The sequence below is a fragment of the Echinops telfairi genome, unplaced genomic scaffold, assembly GCF_000313985.2.
Source record: "Echinops telfairi isolate 266 unplaced genomic scaffold, ASM31398v2 ScPeMD7_7458;HRSCAF=8496, whole genome shotgun sequence".
Classification (NCBI taxonomy): domain Eukaryota; kingdom Metazoa; phylum Chordata; class Mammalia; order Afrosoricida; family Tenrecidae; genus Echinops; species Echinops telfairi.
Window position 1 is genome coordinate 46,312,483 of NW_022111358.1, and position 15,246 is coordinate 46,327,728.

General features: G+C 63.3%; 1 protein-coding gene across 1 annotated transcript in view; it reads right to left on the bottom strand.

The window, feature by feature from the left end:
• The window catches only part of EVPL (envoplakin), a 17,206-nt gene extending 2,540 nt beyond the window's left edge, over positions 1-14,666 (bottom strand). The window contains exons 1-22 of the mRNA XM_004709284.2: positions 14,554-14,666; positions 12,228-12,327; positions 11,799-11,953; positions 11,581-11,707; positions 10,767-10,892; positions 10,598-10,636; positions 10,298-10,459; positions 10,113-10,220; positions 9,890-9,985; positions 8,646-8,771; positions 8,149-8,295; positions 7,720-7,874; positions 7,496-7,593; positions 7,081-7,253; positions 6,262-6,440; positions 6,046-6,184; positions 5,749-5,942; positions 5,410-5,560; positions 2,667-2,750; positions 2,441-2,551; positions 2,254-2,346; positions 2-1,210 (exon numbers count right to left, since the gene is read on the bottom strand). Coding sequence (XP_004709341.1) covers positions 2-1,210; positions 2,254-2,346; positions 2,441-2,551; positions 2,667-2,750; positions 5,410-5,560; positions 5,749-5,942; positions 6,046-6,184; positions 6,262-6,440; positions 7,081-7,253; positions 7,496-7,593; positions 7,720-7,874; positions 8,149-8,295; positions 8,646-8,771; positions 9,890-9,985; positions 10,113-10,220; positions 10,298-10,459; positions 10,598-10,636; positions 10,767-10,892; positions 11,581-11,707; positions 11,799-11,953; positions 12,228-12,327; positions 14,554-14,666 — 3,885 coding nt within the window. The remainder of the gene's footprint in view (position 1; positions 1,211-2,253; positions 2,347-2,440; positions 2,552-2,666; positions 2,751-5,409; positions 5,561-5,748; positions 5,943-6,045; positions 6,185-6,261; positions 6,441-7,080; positions 7,254-7,495; positions 7,594-7,719; positions 7,875-8,148; positions 8,296-8,645; positions 8,772-9,889; positions 9,986-10,112; positions 10,221-10,297; positions 10,460-10,597; positions 10,637-10,766; positions 10,893-11,580; positions 11,708-11,798; positions 11,954-12,227; positions 12,328-14,553) is intronic.
• Between the last annotated feature and the right edge of the window lie 580 nt (positions 14,667-15,246).

Below are 15,246 nucleotides of genomic sequence, written 5' to 3' on the forward strand. Positions count from 1 at the left end.
GCTGCTCCTGGGCCCGGCCGCCGCCGTTGACCAGCTCGTTGAGCTGGGCTTTCAGCCGGTCCAGCTCCCGCAGCACCTCCGGGGTGTTCTCGTGCCGCACCACCTCCCGCGTCACCTCCTGGTACTCCACCTGGGGCTTCTGGGCCCGCAGCACGGCCAGCTCGGTCAGCAGCCGTGCCACCTCCTCCTCCACGCGGCTCCGCCGGCCCGCTGTCTCCTGCACCTGCGTCCGCAGGCGCGCGATCTCTTGCTCCGTGCTTGGGTCCACCTGGAAGACCTCCCGCACCTGCTCCCGGAGCTCCACCCTGGGCTTCTGCCGCTCCAGCTCGCCCCGCTTCCCGCGCAGCTCCTGCAGCTCCTGGGCCAGAGCCTGGCCCTTGTGCCTCTCCTCCTCCAGCAGGCTCCTCAGCCTCGAGGCCTCCTGGAGGAGGCCCGGGGCGGGCTCCACCTTCTTCACCTCCTTCACAATGACCTTGGGCTCCACGGAGCTGACCACCCGCTCCAGCTCTTCGATGCGGGCCCGGAGCTTGGCGCCGGCCTCCTCGGCCTTCCTCCTCTGAGCTGTGTCTGCCTCGATCTGCAGCCGCAGGTCCCGGGTGGCCTTGACCATCTCCAGGTCCTTCTCCACTTTGACCACCTCCTTCACCACCACTGTCTCCTTCACGGCTGTCTCCTTCCGCTCCAGGGCCAGCAGTTCCTCCTTCAGCCCCTCTAGCTGGGCAGCCACCGCGGCGTCCTCCTCCCGGAGCCGCGCGATCTGGCTGCGGAGCTGGGCCGCCTGGCTGTCTAAGTTGGGGTCCCGCTCGATCTGGGTGACCTCCTTGGTCAGCAGGTGAGGCTGCATGGCCTTCTTCTTGCTCTCCAGCTGGACCACCTGCTGGGCCGTGGACTCGAGGTCTGCCTGCAGGCCGCCTCGTCGCTGGCCCTCACTCTCCACCTGGGACTTGAGCTGGGCCAGGCTGGCCTCGAGCTCGGGGTCCCGGTAGAACTCCACCACCTCCTTCTCCTCCAGCCTCTCCAGGGGCCGCTGGGTCTTCAGCTGCAGCAGGCGGTCCCTCTGTTTGTCCAGTTCCTGCTGGACCTGGGCCACCCGCTTCCGCTCCTCTTCCAGCTGAGACGTCAGCGCCTCTGACTCTCGCCTCGCTTGGGCCGGGCTCTCGGAGCCCTGCTTCATGTCGTGGGTCACCTTGATGTCCTCGCTGAGCTCCTTCTGCAGAGAGCGGAAGGGGGGTGGGCAAGGCAAAAAAAGGTGAGCCCCATCTCTCCACTCCCCTCTGAGATCAGAGACCCTCTCCCCACTGGGAGACACCCCTATGGGGGGCCTGAGATGCAGGGACACAGGATTGGGAGACGCTCAATTCCGTCTCGCGGCAACCCTGTAGGACAAGGTGGGACTGCCCCTCTGGGCTGGTTTCCGAGACGGTGACTCTTCACCGGACTGAGTAGAAAACTCCACCTTGTCCCTCAGAGCAGCTGGGGTTCCAAAGTGCTGATCTTCCAGTTAGCAGCCCAACACATAATCCACTGCAGCACCAGGGCTTGCTTTTAGAGGTCCTGGTGAATGCCAAAGGTGGCACAGTGGGCTGAGCACTGAGCTACTAACCACAAAGTCGGCAGTTCGAACCCACCAGCTGCTCTGTGGGAGGAACACGAGGCTGTCTACTTCCATAAAGATCTATGGTCTCAGCCTCCCCCCACCCCCAAGGGGAGGTTCTGCTCTGACCTACAGGTCACCGTGAGTCAGAATGGCTGGAGAGCAGGGAGTTGGCTTAGGGTTTTGGTGAAAATGTCCGTGAGGTCCGGAACTGGAGCTGAAAAGTGCAGACTGGACAGGTTCTCCCGTCCAAACCCCTCCGTTCCTCTAGGCATCCCTGAACTGCACTCTGGGGGTGCAGGAGTGTGGCCAAGCATCTTAGGAAGGCTGGCAAGTCCTCCAGTGGGTCACCAAGTGAGCTTCTGGTTCCTGGTCTCCCAGGGACTGAGAGAGACTCAGTGCTGTCCCATCTCCAGGCTGAAGGCGGTGGGGAATTTTCTTCATTCTCTTGGGCAAGAGGTCCAGGTCCTGCTGGGAGACTTCCCAGTGGCTCTCAGTGGTCCCCAGTAATAACCCCCAAAGCCTCACTCTGGGACAGGAGAGATGCAGGGGGCTGCCCAGGGGTGGGAGGCTGCAGGCTAAGGAGAGAGGGAGGACTCCGGGGTTAATGATGGGGCCGGCCGTTTACTGCAGCAGCAGATCAGGCATCATCTCCGCACCTTTTCCAGCATCTTTAGGGCGAACTCCAGCTGGTGCAGCTGGTGCTGGTTGGCAGCTGAAGCCTCGATATAGCCCTTGGTCAGGCTCTTCTCCTGGGGAGGGCAAAGGGCGAGGGAGGGGGAGCGGGTCAGCTCCTGTTTCAGGTCTCGTGCGGTGGGAGGCTCAGCCCCGCAGGTCCCGCCTCACCTGCTCCTGGATGCTCTCCTGCAGGGGGGCCACCCGAGGTCTCTTGGGCGCAGGCACTGCCAGGCTGGGCTCCAGGGAGCAGCGATAGGCGTCTGCGTGCAGCTCGTAGTCCTGAGCAGGGAGGAAGGGGTGGCAGGCTGGAAGTCAGTGGGGTGGGGTTGGGGGCGGGGAGAGGGAGGGAGGGTGGATGGACAGAGGAACAAACTGACGTAGTAGAACTGCTTACTTGGAGAGCAGCCTGCAGATCCTCGGAGAGGCGGGACGCCCTGACCCTGTCTTGTTCTCGGTCCTGGATGTCCTGCACCAGCCTCTGTCGGGGGGAGCAGGAGTCAGGAGACCACTCACCCTAACTCCCCTCGACCTGACGCCGGAGGGAGGCCCGGGCAGGCAGTCCCTCTCCCTGACCCCTCGGCCTCCTGGTAGAGTTCCATTCTTCTGCCAGGAGCCCCGCAGAGTTCTACAGCGGCACGGTGCCGCTCAAACTTGAGCCTGCGTCAGAAGCATCCGGAGGGTTTGTTAAAACACGGGTCGCTAGGCCTGCTTTGAGTTTCTGGTGCAGGAGGTCTGGGCCGGGGCCTGGGAACCGGCATTTCTGACAGGCTCTCTGGGGAGGCTGACACTGTGGGTCTAAGGAACTGGTGCGCCTGTCTTCCGTCACCTGGGCAGTGTTTTAAAGACGTGAACGGATTCTCTGGCCCCGGCAATCTCCATTCAGCCTGTCTGTGCGGGGTTCCTGGCATGGTTTTTGTTTTTTAAAGCTTCCAGATGATTCTAATCTGCCATCACAGCTTGGGAGTCTGTCCTAGGCCTTCTTCCAGGTGTTACCCTCTGCTCTCTCCCTGCTGTTATTGTGAGGTGCCATCGAGTCGGGGCTGACCCACAGTGACCTGCCACAGAACAGAAGGACACGCCGCCGGGACCTGTGCCGTGCTCACCACTGTCGTGTTATTGCTGCAGCCACAGGGTCAATGCAGCTGGTCAGGGGCCTTTCCCCTTTCCACCAGCCCTCTGCGTTACCAAGCAAGAGGTCCATCTCCAGGGACTGGCCTCTCCTGACAACACGTCCAAAGGACGAGGGACGAGTCTCACCGTCCGTACCTCTGAGGAGCCCCCTAGCCATCCATCCTTGACGCTCTGAGTCTCCTGCCACCCTGGGGCCCTGCTCTTGGCACCCCCATGGGGACTCCCCACCCTCACCTTCCTCCTACAGATCCAACCCCAACTCCTGACTTCCCCTTGGCCCCTCACACTCAGGAAGGCCCAACTAACTTCTTGGGGGGAGGCACCCCTTTTCCTGAGTGTCCCCGACAGAACCCTGGCTGCCCCTCTGCCTCCCTCTGAGCAGTCACTGAATCCAGCTCATTCTGTGCCATCTGATGCTCTCCTTCCCCCTCTTACCCACCCCTTCCTACCCTAGGGCCCCTCCCCACTGGTCTGGCACCATCTTCTTACCCATTTCCTCCACACAGCCCCCCCCTTAGCCACCCTCTGGGGTCAGCCAGAGCCTGGAGGTGGCCCCTCCCTCACAGAAGCACTTGATGCCCTTGGGGGAATGCCCAGCACACTCGTGTGTCCTGAATTGCTCTCCTGCCTGGTCCTCACTTCTGGTCACACTCCTGTCCTCTGACCCAGCGTGGCCTCAGCTTGTGACATTTCAATATCCGCCCTTCACAGCTACTTGATTTACCCATAGGTCTGGATGTAGACACCAGCTCTGACACCAACCAGCTCCTGGGACTGCTCCATGGAAGGGGTTGTCTGTCCCCTGTGGCCCCCTCCATCACTCTGGGGGCTGCCTGAGAATCAGGCAGTGCCCACCATTGCTGGGTCAGCCCCCTTGCACCAAGCCAGGCCCTGAATGCAGGGGGCCCTGGGAGCCCCAGCCTGCTGCCTGTGCAGACCAGACAGGTGGGCTGGGGGGAAAGGGGCACATTTCAGGGAGTGTGTATGGGGTGTGTGTGTGGGGTGGTGGGTGGTCTGGGCTCTGAAGAGCTCCTTGCCTGCACTGGTGGTTCTTGGCTAGAATTTCCACTTCCCAGCAGGGGCCTGGGTTCAACTCTTGCTCAGTGGACAACCAGCTTTTCAGGAGCCCCAACGGCTTATCAAGGGAGCCTGATGTCAGCAGTTTGAAACCACCAACCGCACCTCGGGAGAAAGCTCAAAACCCCAGCCAAACTCACTGCCATCCAATGGGATGCCAGCTCCTAGCAACCCCGCAGGGCAGGGTGGCGCTGCCCCTGCGGGTTAACACGGGCAGAGAGCCCATCTTCCTACAGAGTGGTGGGTGCTTTTGAATTGCTGACCTTTCAGATCGCAGGCCAATGTGTAGCCTGCATGCCAGCAGGGTTCCCGGGAGTAAGACAGGGCTTTGAAGCGTTAGTCTCAGAGGCTCCCTGGCCAGGTCTACCCTGTCCTGTAGGGCCACTGTGAGTCAGCGCTGACCTGGTGGCAGTGGGTTTGTTTTGGTTGTTTTGTTTTTGAGTGGCTTAACCAGGAGGCCTGGTGATGCAGCAGGTTGAGTGTTGGGCTGCTTGGTCTCACCAATCTTTAGTCTCAGAAACCCCAAGGGGCAGTTCTACTCTGCTCTGTCGGATCACGCGACTCGGAATTGACTCAAGTCCATGGGTTTGCTGGTGGCCTAACAAGGAGGTCCTTGGCTACTAATCGAAAGGCTAGTGGTTCCCATCTACCCAGTGACTCCGTGGGGGAAGCCCTGGCCATGTGCTCCCATTCCCTCCTCGGAGCCCCCAAGGGGCAGTTCCACTGGGCCCTCAGCTAGAACGCCAAGTGGACTCATCCGACTGCCAAGGCACTTTTGACACGTGGCCACCAGAGGGCCACCTTGGAACAGGCAACCCGCCCAGCCCAGGAGGTGGCTGGCGGGGGAGACAGCCCAGGTGGCTGGACGCCCCAATCTGGGCAGGGACCTGGCTCCGCCCTGGGCCACCACTGGCAGCCTGGGCCCTCACCTTCTGCGCCTGCAGCTTGTAGGCCACCTGACTGGGCCCGTCGCTGGGCTTCACACGGTTTCGGGGCAGGTGCTGTAGCCAGGAGCTCAGGTTGTCCCTGCAGTTCTTGAACTGCTGATAGGTGAGGCTGATGTCCTGCACGGCCTTCTCCCTGCGGGGGGACGAGGCCAGAGCAGAGCCAGGTGAGAGGTGCAGGGAGGCGGCTGGGGGCACCCCCTTCCTGGGACAGATCAGAAAGCTCCCGCCAGCCCCTGCCAGCACCAACCACCCTGGGCAGCAGGTGCTGATATGGAAATGGAGCCTCTCAGGGGCTCAGTCGCCAGCCCGCCCAGTACTCACCGCAGGTCCAGCTGATCCCCGACGGCGTGGTAGCGGTCGGTGAGGGCCCGGACCTGGCGCTGTTCCTGAGGCAGGTCTTGGCAGAACTCGCCGAAGTTGTTCTTCATGGCCCCGCAGGCATGCTCAGCGGCCTTCAGCTGGCGGTGCAGCCCCAACACGCAGGCCTGCTGCTCCAGCAGCTCCCTCCGCTGGTGCTGGACGGACAGGGGTACCATGTGCCCTCGCCGTTAGGGCAGCTGCCCTGTCCACCCTCCGCCTGCCCAGGACACGTCTCCCTCAGGACCGCCTGGGCCTCACCTGCAGCTCCCTGACCCTCTCCTGCAGGGCCCCTGGGCCATCGGAGATGGGGGTCTCCTGCGCCAGCGTGGACTCGAAGCCCCCGATGACCTTGTCTGAGTCTCTTATCTGTTGAAGCAGACCCAGGCTGGCCTTGGCTCTGGGTGGAGGAGACAGGTCAGACAAGCATCAGACACACCGACCGCGCTGCCTCCCGCAGGCTGGCCAGGCACTCACTTGTCCCCGTAGAGGTTGCTCAGAGCCTGCACGTCACTGTACTTGTTCTTGACATTGTTGAGGGCCACGGGCAGCTGCAGGGCAGTGGGGCCCACGGGCCCGGTAGACAAGAACACCTCACACTCCTGCTGAGCGACCTCTTTCTCAGCTCCCAGGCTCTGCAGGCGGTGGGTCATGCCCTGGCAGAGGTGGCCGGGGGTCAGGGTCTCTGGTCCATCCAGAGGAAGGAGACAGGCTCTGCCTAGTCCTCCAGCCTGGCCAGGCCATCCCGGAGGCAGGCCCCATGTTCAGGCTCAGGGCCCGGGAGCTGGGTACCATCCTGGCCTGCTGGCTACCATGTGTGTGGGTCACCTTGGCAAAGTCATCCACCCTGATCCTCCGCCTCTTCGTGGAAGGGGTCCATGTAAACCTGCGTCGGGAGCTCAGCCACCTACTGTTGTTGGTGCCGGGTCAGGCCCCACCCTGTCCTTCTAGGGGGAAGCAGCCAGGCCTTCACTCCGTCCCCTGCATTCACTCCACGAGTCCTGGTAAGGAGGCTCTGCCGCACTCCCATCCCACGGCACCACGAGGCAGCGTCTCCTTCCGCCAGCGCTGCCTGAGCCCTGCCCCTCCCGCCCTCACCAGGGCCCAACCTGCAGCGGCAGGCACATGCTCTCTTCACCCTTCTGAACACACTTCGGCCCTTAGCCGGCACGTGACATCTGTGTCTGGGAGGAGGATTCCGGGACCCAGCGAGGCTGTGGGGCTTGCCTGAGGTCACAGAACTGGACCTGGAGGAGCAGGGTGGACCCCGCTTGTCTGCACCCCCTCTGTACTCACCTCCTGGCTGTGAATCCGGCCCTGCAGGTCCTCCAGGGGGAAGGTGCGGCTTAGAGGGGTGCGTGCCCAGGCCAGCACCTGCTTCTCTACCTGTGCCAGGTCGCCGTGCAGCCGGGTCAGTTGGGACAGGAGTTTCTGGGCCTGCGGGTTGGCTGGGGCTGAGCCGGTTGGAACTAGGGGCACAGGGTGCTGGTCAGGGTGCAGAGCCTAGCTCCTGTCTGCCCAGGGCCCCTCCCTGAATAACCAGAGAGGAGGTGTGTGGGATAGGGCTGAGAGGGTAGGGGCAGTCCAGGGATCTTGCCAACCTGGGGATGTTGTCTCTAAGTCAGGGCCACCCCTTGCCCACTGTAGCCCCCCAGCAGTGGCGGTAGTAGACCAATTCCCTCTATCCCACACCCCGGGGGGGCCCTGGTACCCTGCTGGCCCGGCTGGATGGGCTCTGCCACACTGGTCTGTAAGCCGCTCTGGACGGTGGCCAGTTTCTGCTTCAGGGTCTGCAGCTCCGAGGTCAACCTGGAATGACGAGGGCATCAGAGAAGACCTACCCCCTGCTCCCCGCTCCCCCAGCAATCACTGCTCTGAGAGGGGTCCATAGATTCATATCCCTCCGTGTCACTGTGGGGACCTCGAGTGGCTCACTTGGAGGCCTTGGCCACGGCGTCAGGGTCCGGCGCCGGGACACAGAAGCAGGCGGCTGGAGCGTGCTTGGTCTCCCCGCTGGGGCCCTGCACCACCCAGGTGTACGGGTCGGAGTTGTCCAGCAGAGTGTACCGCTCTCCCCGTAGCAGCTGCACCTGGGGCAGGGGCAGGGGCAGAGGCCTCAGCCAGCGGCTTGGGCAGAAGAGCCAGGGCCAAGGTGGGCTGGGGTAGGACTGGGGTGGAGCCAGAGAAGGCAAAGGCAAAGGGGGGCGGGGGCAAGGAGAGACTGGGGCAGGGCTGTGGTGGGACTGGGGAAAGGCAGGGCAGAGGCTGGGGCAGGGCCTGGACAGGGGTGGGGATGCACCTGGGGCAGGGGCAGGGCAGGATTGAGTGAGGCTGGGGCAGGGTTGGGGTACCGGTAACCCGTACCTCTCCTGAGTCCCAGTCACAGATGCTGTCCACATGCAGGGGCTGCTGGGGCGGGTTCCTGCGCAGGGGCAGGGGGGCCACGTCCTTGCTGCGCCTCTGCAGGTCCTTCACGGTCCTCTCGGCCACTGCCAGCTGCTTCTCCTCGGCCTGTCAGCCCAGGCAGAGGGGCAGGGCTCAGGCTCTGAGCACGCCCAGGCCCACCTGCCCAGCCAGGGCCTCTAGGAAAGGTGGGTCTCTAGGGCAGCAAGGTGAAAGGGAGCCCTGGGGACGGGGACCATGGGCATTGGGGCTGGGCTGTGGGTTGCCCAGCGCCCTGTTCTCCAGAGGGACCTCAGAGCTGCCCGGGGTTCCCTGACATGACAGAGGGGAAGGCTTTCTTGGTCACGGAGCTGGGGACAGACTCCGGGAAGGGTGGGCTCCTGAGAGGGGAGGCACGAACCCGGAAGATTGGCGGTGGGGCACAGGCAGGAGGAAGGTGGCTGGTGGGGTCCCCTCACCTCCAGCTGCCGTAGCAGCTCTGTGCGGGCGCCAGGTGGGGCCCCGGGGGCAGGGCTGTACTTGGTGTCCAGGCTGGAGTTGAGCTTCATCAGGGTCTGGCTGACCGAGCCGGCTTCTTCCTGGAACTGAGGTCACAGGGTGGGTATGGGTGTAGCCCAGGGCAGCTCACTGCCTGCTGCCCCTGCTAACCGGCTGAACCCAACCCGGGCGCCACCCAAACCACCTGGATCCAAAGAGGCCGCACCCAGAGCTGCTAAACTCCAGCTGGCCAATCCCAGCCCTGCCCATCCAAACCAGTTATACCTAAACCGGAGAAGCCCTGCCAAGCAGACCCAGCTAACCTGTCCCAGGTCAGGGCTTTCCAACAACACCCAATGGGATGGGACTCAGGGGCTGATGTCTCTTCCAAATGTACAAAAAGCAAAAATGGGGAGCCCCAGATGTACGGTCAGTGAAGCACTGGGGTCTTTTCTCATAACCGTCCCCCAGGGAGGTGTCTGGATGCAGCTGTCCTCCAAGGTAGCCTCGTCACCCAGGTGACCCGTCCCGGTTTCAGGGCTCTGTCTGTAAGGAGCCCTGGGGGGCAGGGGGTAAGTGCTGGGCTGCGAGCTGAAAAGGACAGCGGTTCAAATCCACCAGCCGAGGCTCAGCTCCCGTGACGATGACTGGAGACCCCATGGGGGCAGTTCTGCCCTGTCCTGTGTGTCCCTATGAGGCACCGTGGACCGTGAGGCACACCATTCTAGGCCGAACAGTGCTTCACGCACAGAAAGAATAAGATCTTTTTTTGCTTCTAAGAACCAGTTCTCAGTGTTGGGGGCAGTAGACGGGTCCTCTCTTGAGTGTATCGTTCACCTCTCCGCCAGGTCACAAGGACACTCCTGAAACCAAACTCCCCACTAAGGAGTCCACTCCACAGAAAGGGGGCAGAACGGGCCCCGTGGCTTTTCCAAGACTGTAACTCTTTATGGGAGCAGAACGTCTCCGTTCTGCTTTATTTAGGGGTGGTGGAGAGAGGGGTGCCTTGCCTCCTGTTGGAACCTTGGAAGGCGCGGAAAGTTCACCTGCTCGGTTGTTAGCCAAAAGGCAGGAGGTTCGAATCTGCCCCTAGGCGCCTTGGAAGAAAGGCCTGGTAACTTTCTTCCGAAAAACCAGCCCCTGAAAACCACGTGGGGCCAGCCCAGCTCTGACACACGGCAGAGGGCGCAGGCTGCACCGCCCTGCGCGGTGCCCGGCGGCTCACCCTGCAGTAGGCCTCCACGTGCTGCAGCAGGCTCTCCTGGCAGATGCACAGGTTCAGGAAGTTCTGCCACTCCAGCTTCAGGGCCTCCTGGTGAGCCTGTGAGCAGCGGGGGAGAGCCTCTGAGCACACGGCCCTGGCTGGCCGGGGTATGGGGGGCTCCGGTCAGCCCCCCCATCCCCGCCCCGCCCACGCGCGCAGGGAGGGTGGGTGCCCAGCCTGGCACCTGGATGGGGCCAGCAGCCGGGTGCCGCAGCTCCAGCATCCGCTCGCCGTCGTCCTCCAGCTGGTTCACGCTCTGCTCCTGGCTCAGCAGCTCGTGTTGCTTGAAATGCTGGGGGTGGGTGGGGGGTGGGGGGCAGGTCAGGACCCCTGGATCGGGCAGCTCTCGCCCCCGCCCCACCTCCTTACCTCGTACTCCCGCCGCACGCCCATGGGGTCGGCCATGAGGTCGCTCCAGTCCTGCTGCAGGATGCGGCGCTGCTGCTCTGCCAGCGCGCTCAGCTGCCGCGTGCAGCCCTGCAGGTGCGTGTAGAGGCTGCCCAGGCTCTGGCTGCGCCACGAGGCCGCCTTCTGCGCTTGCACCACAGGGAAGAGGGGAGTGCACAGCACCCACAGCCACAGTCAGAGACAGACGCTGGCTTAGGGCCACTCCCTGCCCCCCGACTTCTCCCTGTCACCCGGTATTCCCACCCTTTCCACGCGGCTCACCAGCAGGTCCTGGTACTGGCTCCTGATGGCAGCCGTGTCCTGGCACCGCCAAGGGAGAAAACGGTCCCAGAGAAAGAAAGAGAGAGAGTCGGGACCTAAGGGGACAGCAGGCCCAGCTGGGGCTCCCATGGGAGAAGGGGCTGGAAGGGGCAGGGCTGAGTGCACGCACCGGCCCCACGAGGTACCGCAGCTGCTGCCCGTAGGCCTCGATCTCCTTCTGTAGGATGTTGTGCTCTGCCACCTGCTGCTCCAGCTCCACCATGCCCGGCCCGTACTGGCCCTCGCCCACCTGCTTCTGCAGGGGGAAGCGGCGGTACTCAGCAGGCCAGGTGCAGGGCCCCAGAGTCCCCTTCCTACAGCGCCCTTCCTTGCCCGCCCCATGGGAGTGGCCACCGCTCACCTGGGGATGTGCATTCTCCCCAGTGACCCTGGTGGCCTTCTCTGAGGCCCGTTGGTCTGGTTGTAGCCTCTGAAAGGTCCCTTCTTCCCCACCCCCTCCCTGGCCTCAGGGCCTCTGGCCTGGACACCTCCAGCTACCTGTACCCGTCCTGCTCCGCCTCCCCCCGGTCCCCACTGTCTCTCCATTGTCACCACTGTACCCCTTCTGTTGTGGCATCAAAGTGCAACCCTCCACGCAACACTCAGGGTGCCCTGTGACCCGGCTATGTCCACCGCCCACCTAAGAGACCCCACTACCCAGCCCAGCCCAGCCTTCCTCCACAGGAGCCCTCGTTCCCCCTTTCTGAAATATTCTCTCCTCGCTGCTCCCCGCCTCTTCGCAGGCCTCCTCCTGCAGGAAGCCCTCCCTGAACCACAGCCTTCTCTACCCAAACCACCCACAGGTCCTCGCTGTGGCCCGACAGAGACCCAAGGCAGTTTCTTCCCGGAAGGTTTTCTGACAGCTGTGGAGAATGACTTCGGTGGGCTCCCGAGGGCAGGCCAAGGCTGGGAGGTGCAGGGGGGGGGTGGGGGGCGCTTCTTACCTGCTTCTGCTCCAGCACCCGCGCCCAGTCCACCCTGGGCTCCACGTCGGGCGGCAGCACCATCTTCTCGTACAGGGCGCGGTACTCCGAGCAGGCCTGCGTCACTCGCTCATGCAGCTGCTTGATGCTGGGGTGCCGAGGGGCAGCAGAGACGTCAGGCGGGGCTGGGGGGTCTCCTCCCCTCTGGCCCCCACCGCCTCCAGCATGCCCCCACTCACTCCTTCTCGATCTCCTCGGCCTGCGGGTGCTTGAGGCGCCGGGCCTTGTCCACGTCCAGGAAGAGGTCCTTGAGCAGCATCTCGGCCTCCTTTAAGCTGCGGCCCGTCGCCGGCTGGTGCTGCAGGGCCTGGCTGTGCACACTGTTCTGTCGGTCCTGGGGTGGTGGTGGTGGGGGGGGCCGGCAGAGTGGTACTCAGCACAACCTCGCTGCCCCACCCTAAGGGGATCCCAGATGGCAGGGACCCAAGGGGAGGCCGGGGACCTCTCCTCAAGCCCCTTGGACCCCCAAAGTTGGGAGCCTGACAGAAAAGGAAGGCTGAGGCGCAGCAGTGGAATGGGAGGGTAGGGGTGGCTGCCATTCTGCCTCCACCACCACGAGTGGGCACGAGAGTTCTTTAGGAAAGGCCGGCCATCAGCTCCAGTCTCACCTGCTGCAGCCTCTTCTGGGTCTCCAGGATGTCCCTCTCCACTTGGTCAGCATTGGCTTGCATGCGGGAGATGAGCAGGGCCAGCTCCTGGGTGGCAGCACTGGTGGGAGGAAGTGGACGTAGAACACCCTGGTCACTGGGGCAGCAGGTGTGCCCCTGGGTGAGTCACCTGGCCCACCGCTGCCCCAACCACTCTGCAGCCAGGTTCACCGTCTGGGCCCATGAGCTGGCAGTGGTGGTGGGGGTGTCTCTGTGGTCCCTCCCTGGCAGGAGGCTCTGACACTGAGTTCTAGGGGAGGGGGCACAGTCCCCAGCATGAGAATGTAGATAGCTAGGATCCTTCCACCCCTGCCCCATCCTATCGGTAGGGAACATGTGGACAGGAGGACCCTGGGGCCCCCTCCTCAACCAGCTGCCCAGGTGCTGAGCTTCACACCCAGCCCAGCTGCCTGCCCCCAGGGAGCCAAGGTCTCACCAGCTTGACTCCTAACACCCAAGTCAGTGGGGCCCTGGGGGAGGGGCACACCCCTCATGCACCCTGAGCCCTGTACCCCCAAAGGCTTTGGGAGCCCACAGATTGTTGGAGTAGCCTAGCATTTTTCAGATCTAGGGTTCAAGGCGGGGACCTGCGTGGTCTCTGTCACACAGTGGTTGAGAGAGAACAGGAACTCGATCCTGGGTCCTTTTCTCTGCATTTGTTCTGGAACACTGACAGAGCACCGGCTGCATGCTGGCTGGGCCTTGGGTCCAGAGGAGTTCAGAAAAGACCCCCTCCCTGTGGGGGTCACAGTTGTCCTGAGGAATGGGGGTGGGCTGCAAGACTTCACCGAGCTGGGCCTGGAACCCAGGCAGAGGGGCAGCCAGTGAAGAAGTAGAGCCTTCTCCCTCCCTGCTGTGTGACCTTAGAGGAGTTACTTGACCTCTCTGTGTCTCTGCTTCCTCACTTGTAAAACTCACTGCCATCCAGTCGGTGCCGGCTTAGAACAATCCTATCAGAACTAAACCCATGTTTCTCCCAACGAGCGGCTGGTGGTTTCAAACTGCCAACCTTGCAGTTAGCAGCCCAAGGCATAACCACTACGCCACCAGGGATCCCTCACTTATAAAGAAGGTCTTTAACAAGAATGCCTGAGGCAAAGAGTTACTTTGAATTAAAGAGCGAATGCATTGAAAACATGTAGTTTGGGACCTGGTGCGGCGGCCCCTCCTGCCTACAATGGCAGGTGCTCAATAAGTACTTGAGTGGGTGGACTATGTAAGGGGGACGATAAGGGGCTGCAGCCCAACACAGCAGCTCCCTGCACTCCCCAGACCGATAAGACCAACCAGGAAGTCCAGCCAGGACCCCCTACTAGGGAGGGGGCTTTGGGTTCTGTGGGCCCAGTCTTGGGTCCAGCCCCCTGGGAAGGGCCTGTTGCAGCCAGGACAGGGCTCAGGTGCCTGAGGGAGGGCAGGTCACTCCAGCTGCCACCTCTGTCAGACACCCAGCTGGGTGCCGCCACCCTGATCGCTATCAGGGTAATGGGCCCCCTACACCCCTGGTCCAGCCTTTCATCTCTGACCCCAGGCTCCTCCACCCTACCAGGGGCGCTGGAGCCCAGTGGGTGGGAGAAACACTTGGCAAGTATCCCAGGTTGGTGGGGGTGGGTAGGTGGGTAGGAGGACCCAGGAACCCCGGTTCCTGCTTCTAGCAGTCAAGCAGCTCATGGGCCCTACAGAGAGCTGGCCCTGGGCCCTTGGGGAGAGCAGGAGGGGGAGGCAAAGGAGTCTCTGAGGGTGCCCCACCCCCCATATCATAGCACCCACTGTCATGCATGCACCCAGCCATGCAGTAACCCCAACTCTGCACAACTCCCTCAGGACGACATTCTGGGGAAAGCTGCACTTGGGGTGGGGGTGGGGTCAGGGGAGGTGGCCGGGAGGAGGCCCAGGCAGAGGGCAGTACAGCCCCTGCCTCTCTGCCCCTGGGTCCTCCTGCTCAGCTTCTCTGGGCCCACTCTGCACCCAGGCCCCTACGTCTTCCCCCCAGGTCAAGCCAGTCCCAGGGGGCGTGCCTTGAGGAGGGAGCCCGGCACACGGCTTCCCAGTGCCTCCAGAGTCAAAGTCCACCCAGGCCCTGTCCAGCACCTCACCCCGAGCGGCGGCACCCGGAGGCCCCAGACTCCGTTTCCTGCCTCCTGAGCCAGCAGCTCCAGGGATGGGGACCCACCACTGCCCTTGGGTCTTTTGGCCTTGGGACACCAAATGCCAGCACTGGGCTGGTCCTCCAGGTGGCTGGAGACCAGGTACCACTCCACCCCAGCCGCCCCTGCCCAGCTCCACTCACCGGCTGTGCTTGCTGGGGGAGCTCTTCGGGGAGCCCTTGGCTGGGGCACCCTTGGCTGGGGAGCCCTTGGGGGACCCCTTTCCTTGGGAGCCCTTGCTCAGTCCCTTGAACATGGTGGTGCAGTCGGTGCCGGCTCAGGCTGGGCTCGGCCGGCGTGGGCAGCAGGCAGCAGGCAGCGGCGTGTGGGTCCTGTCCTGCTGGTGGGGTAGCTCGCTCTGGTGAGGTGGGGCGCGGGAGCCAGGCAGTTTCTGGGAGGCTCCTGGGCAGGTGAGCGGGAACCCGGAGCTGCCGCGCATGCACCCAGGCGCCCACCACCCACCCCGCCTAACCAGTTTGGGAGGAAAGGGCAGCGCCCAGAGGCGGGGCGGCCAGGCTGCCATCTCCCGGGGAAGGTCCAGACTTGTTACACGCACACACCCAGAGATCACACCCAGAGGGGGAAACAGCTGGCCTGGAGGGGCAGGGCCCCAGACAGAGGGACATGTGCAGGCCCCACCATGAACCAGCTGAGTCCCCAAGGACCCCGGAAAGAGGCAGAGGCTCAGGGTTGATGCATGTTCCCTTCCCCTCCCCTACCCACTCCACAGGGAGATCCAGCAATCCAGCTGGCCCCCACCCAAGCCGGGAGAGGTGAGGTGGTGTTTGGCGGTCCTGGGCGGGCGCCAAGCCAGCTCCCTGCTCACAGCACCGGGT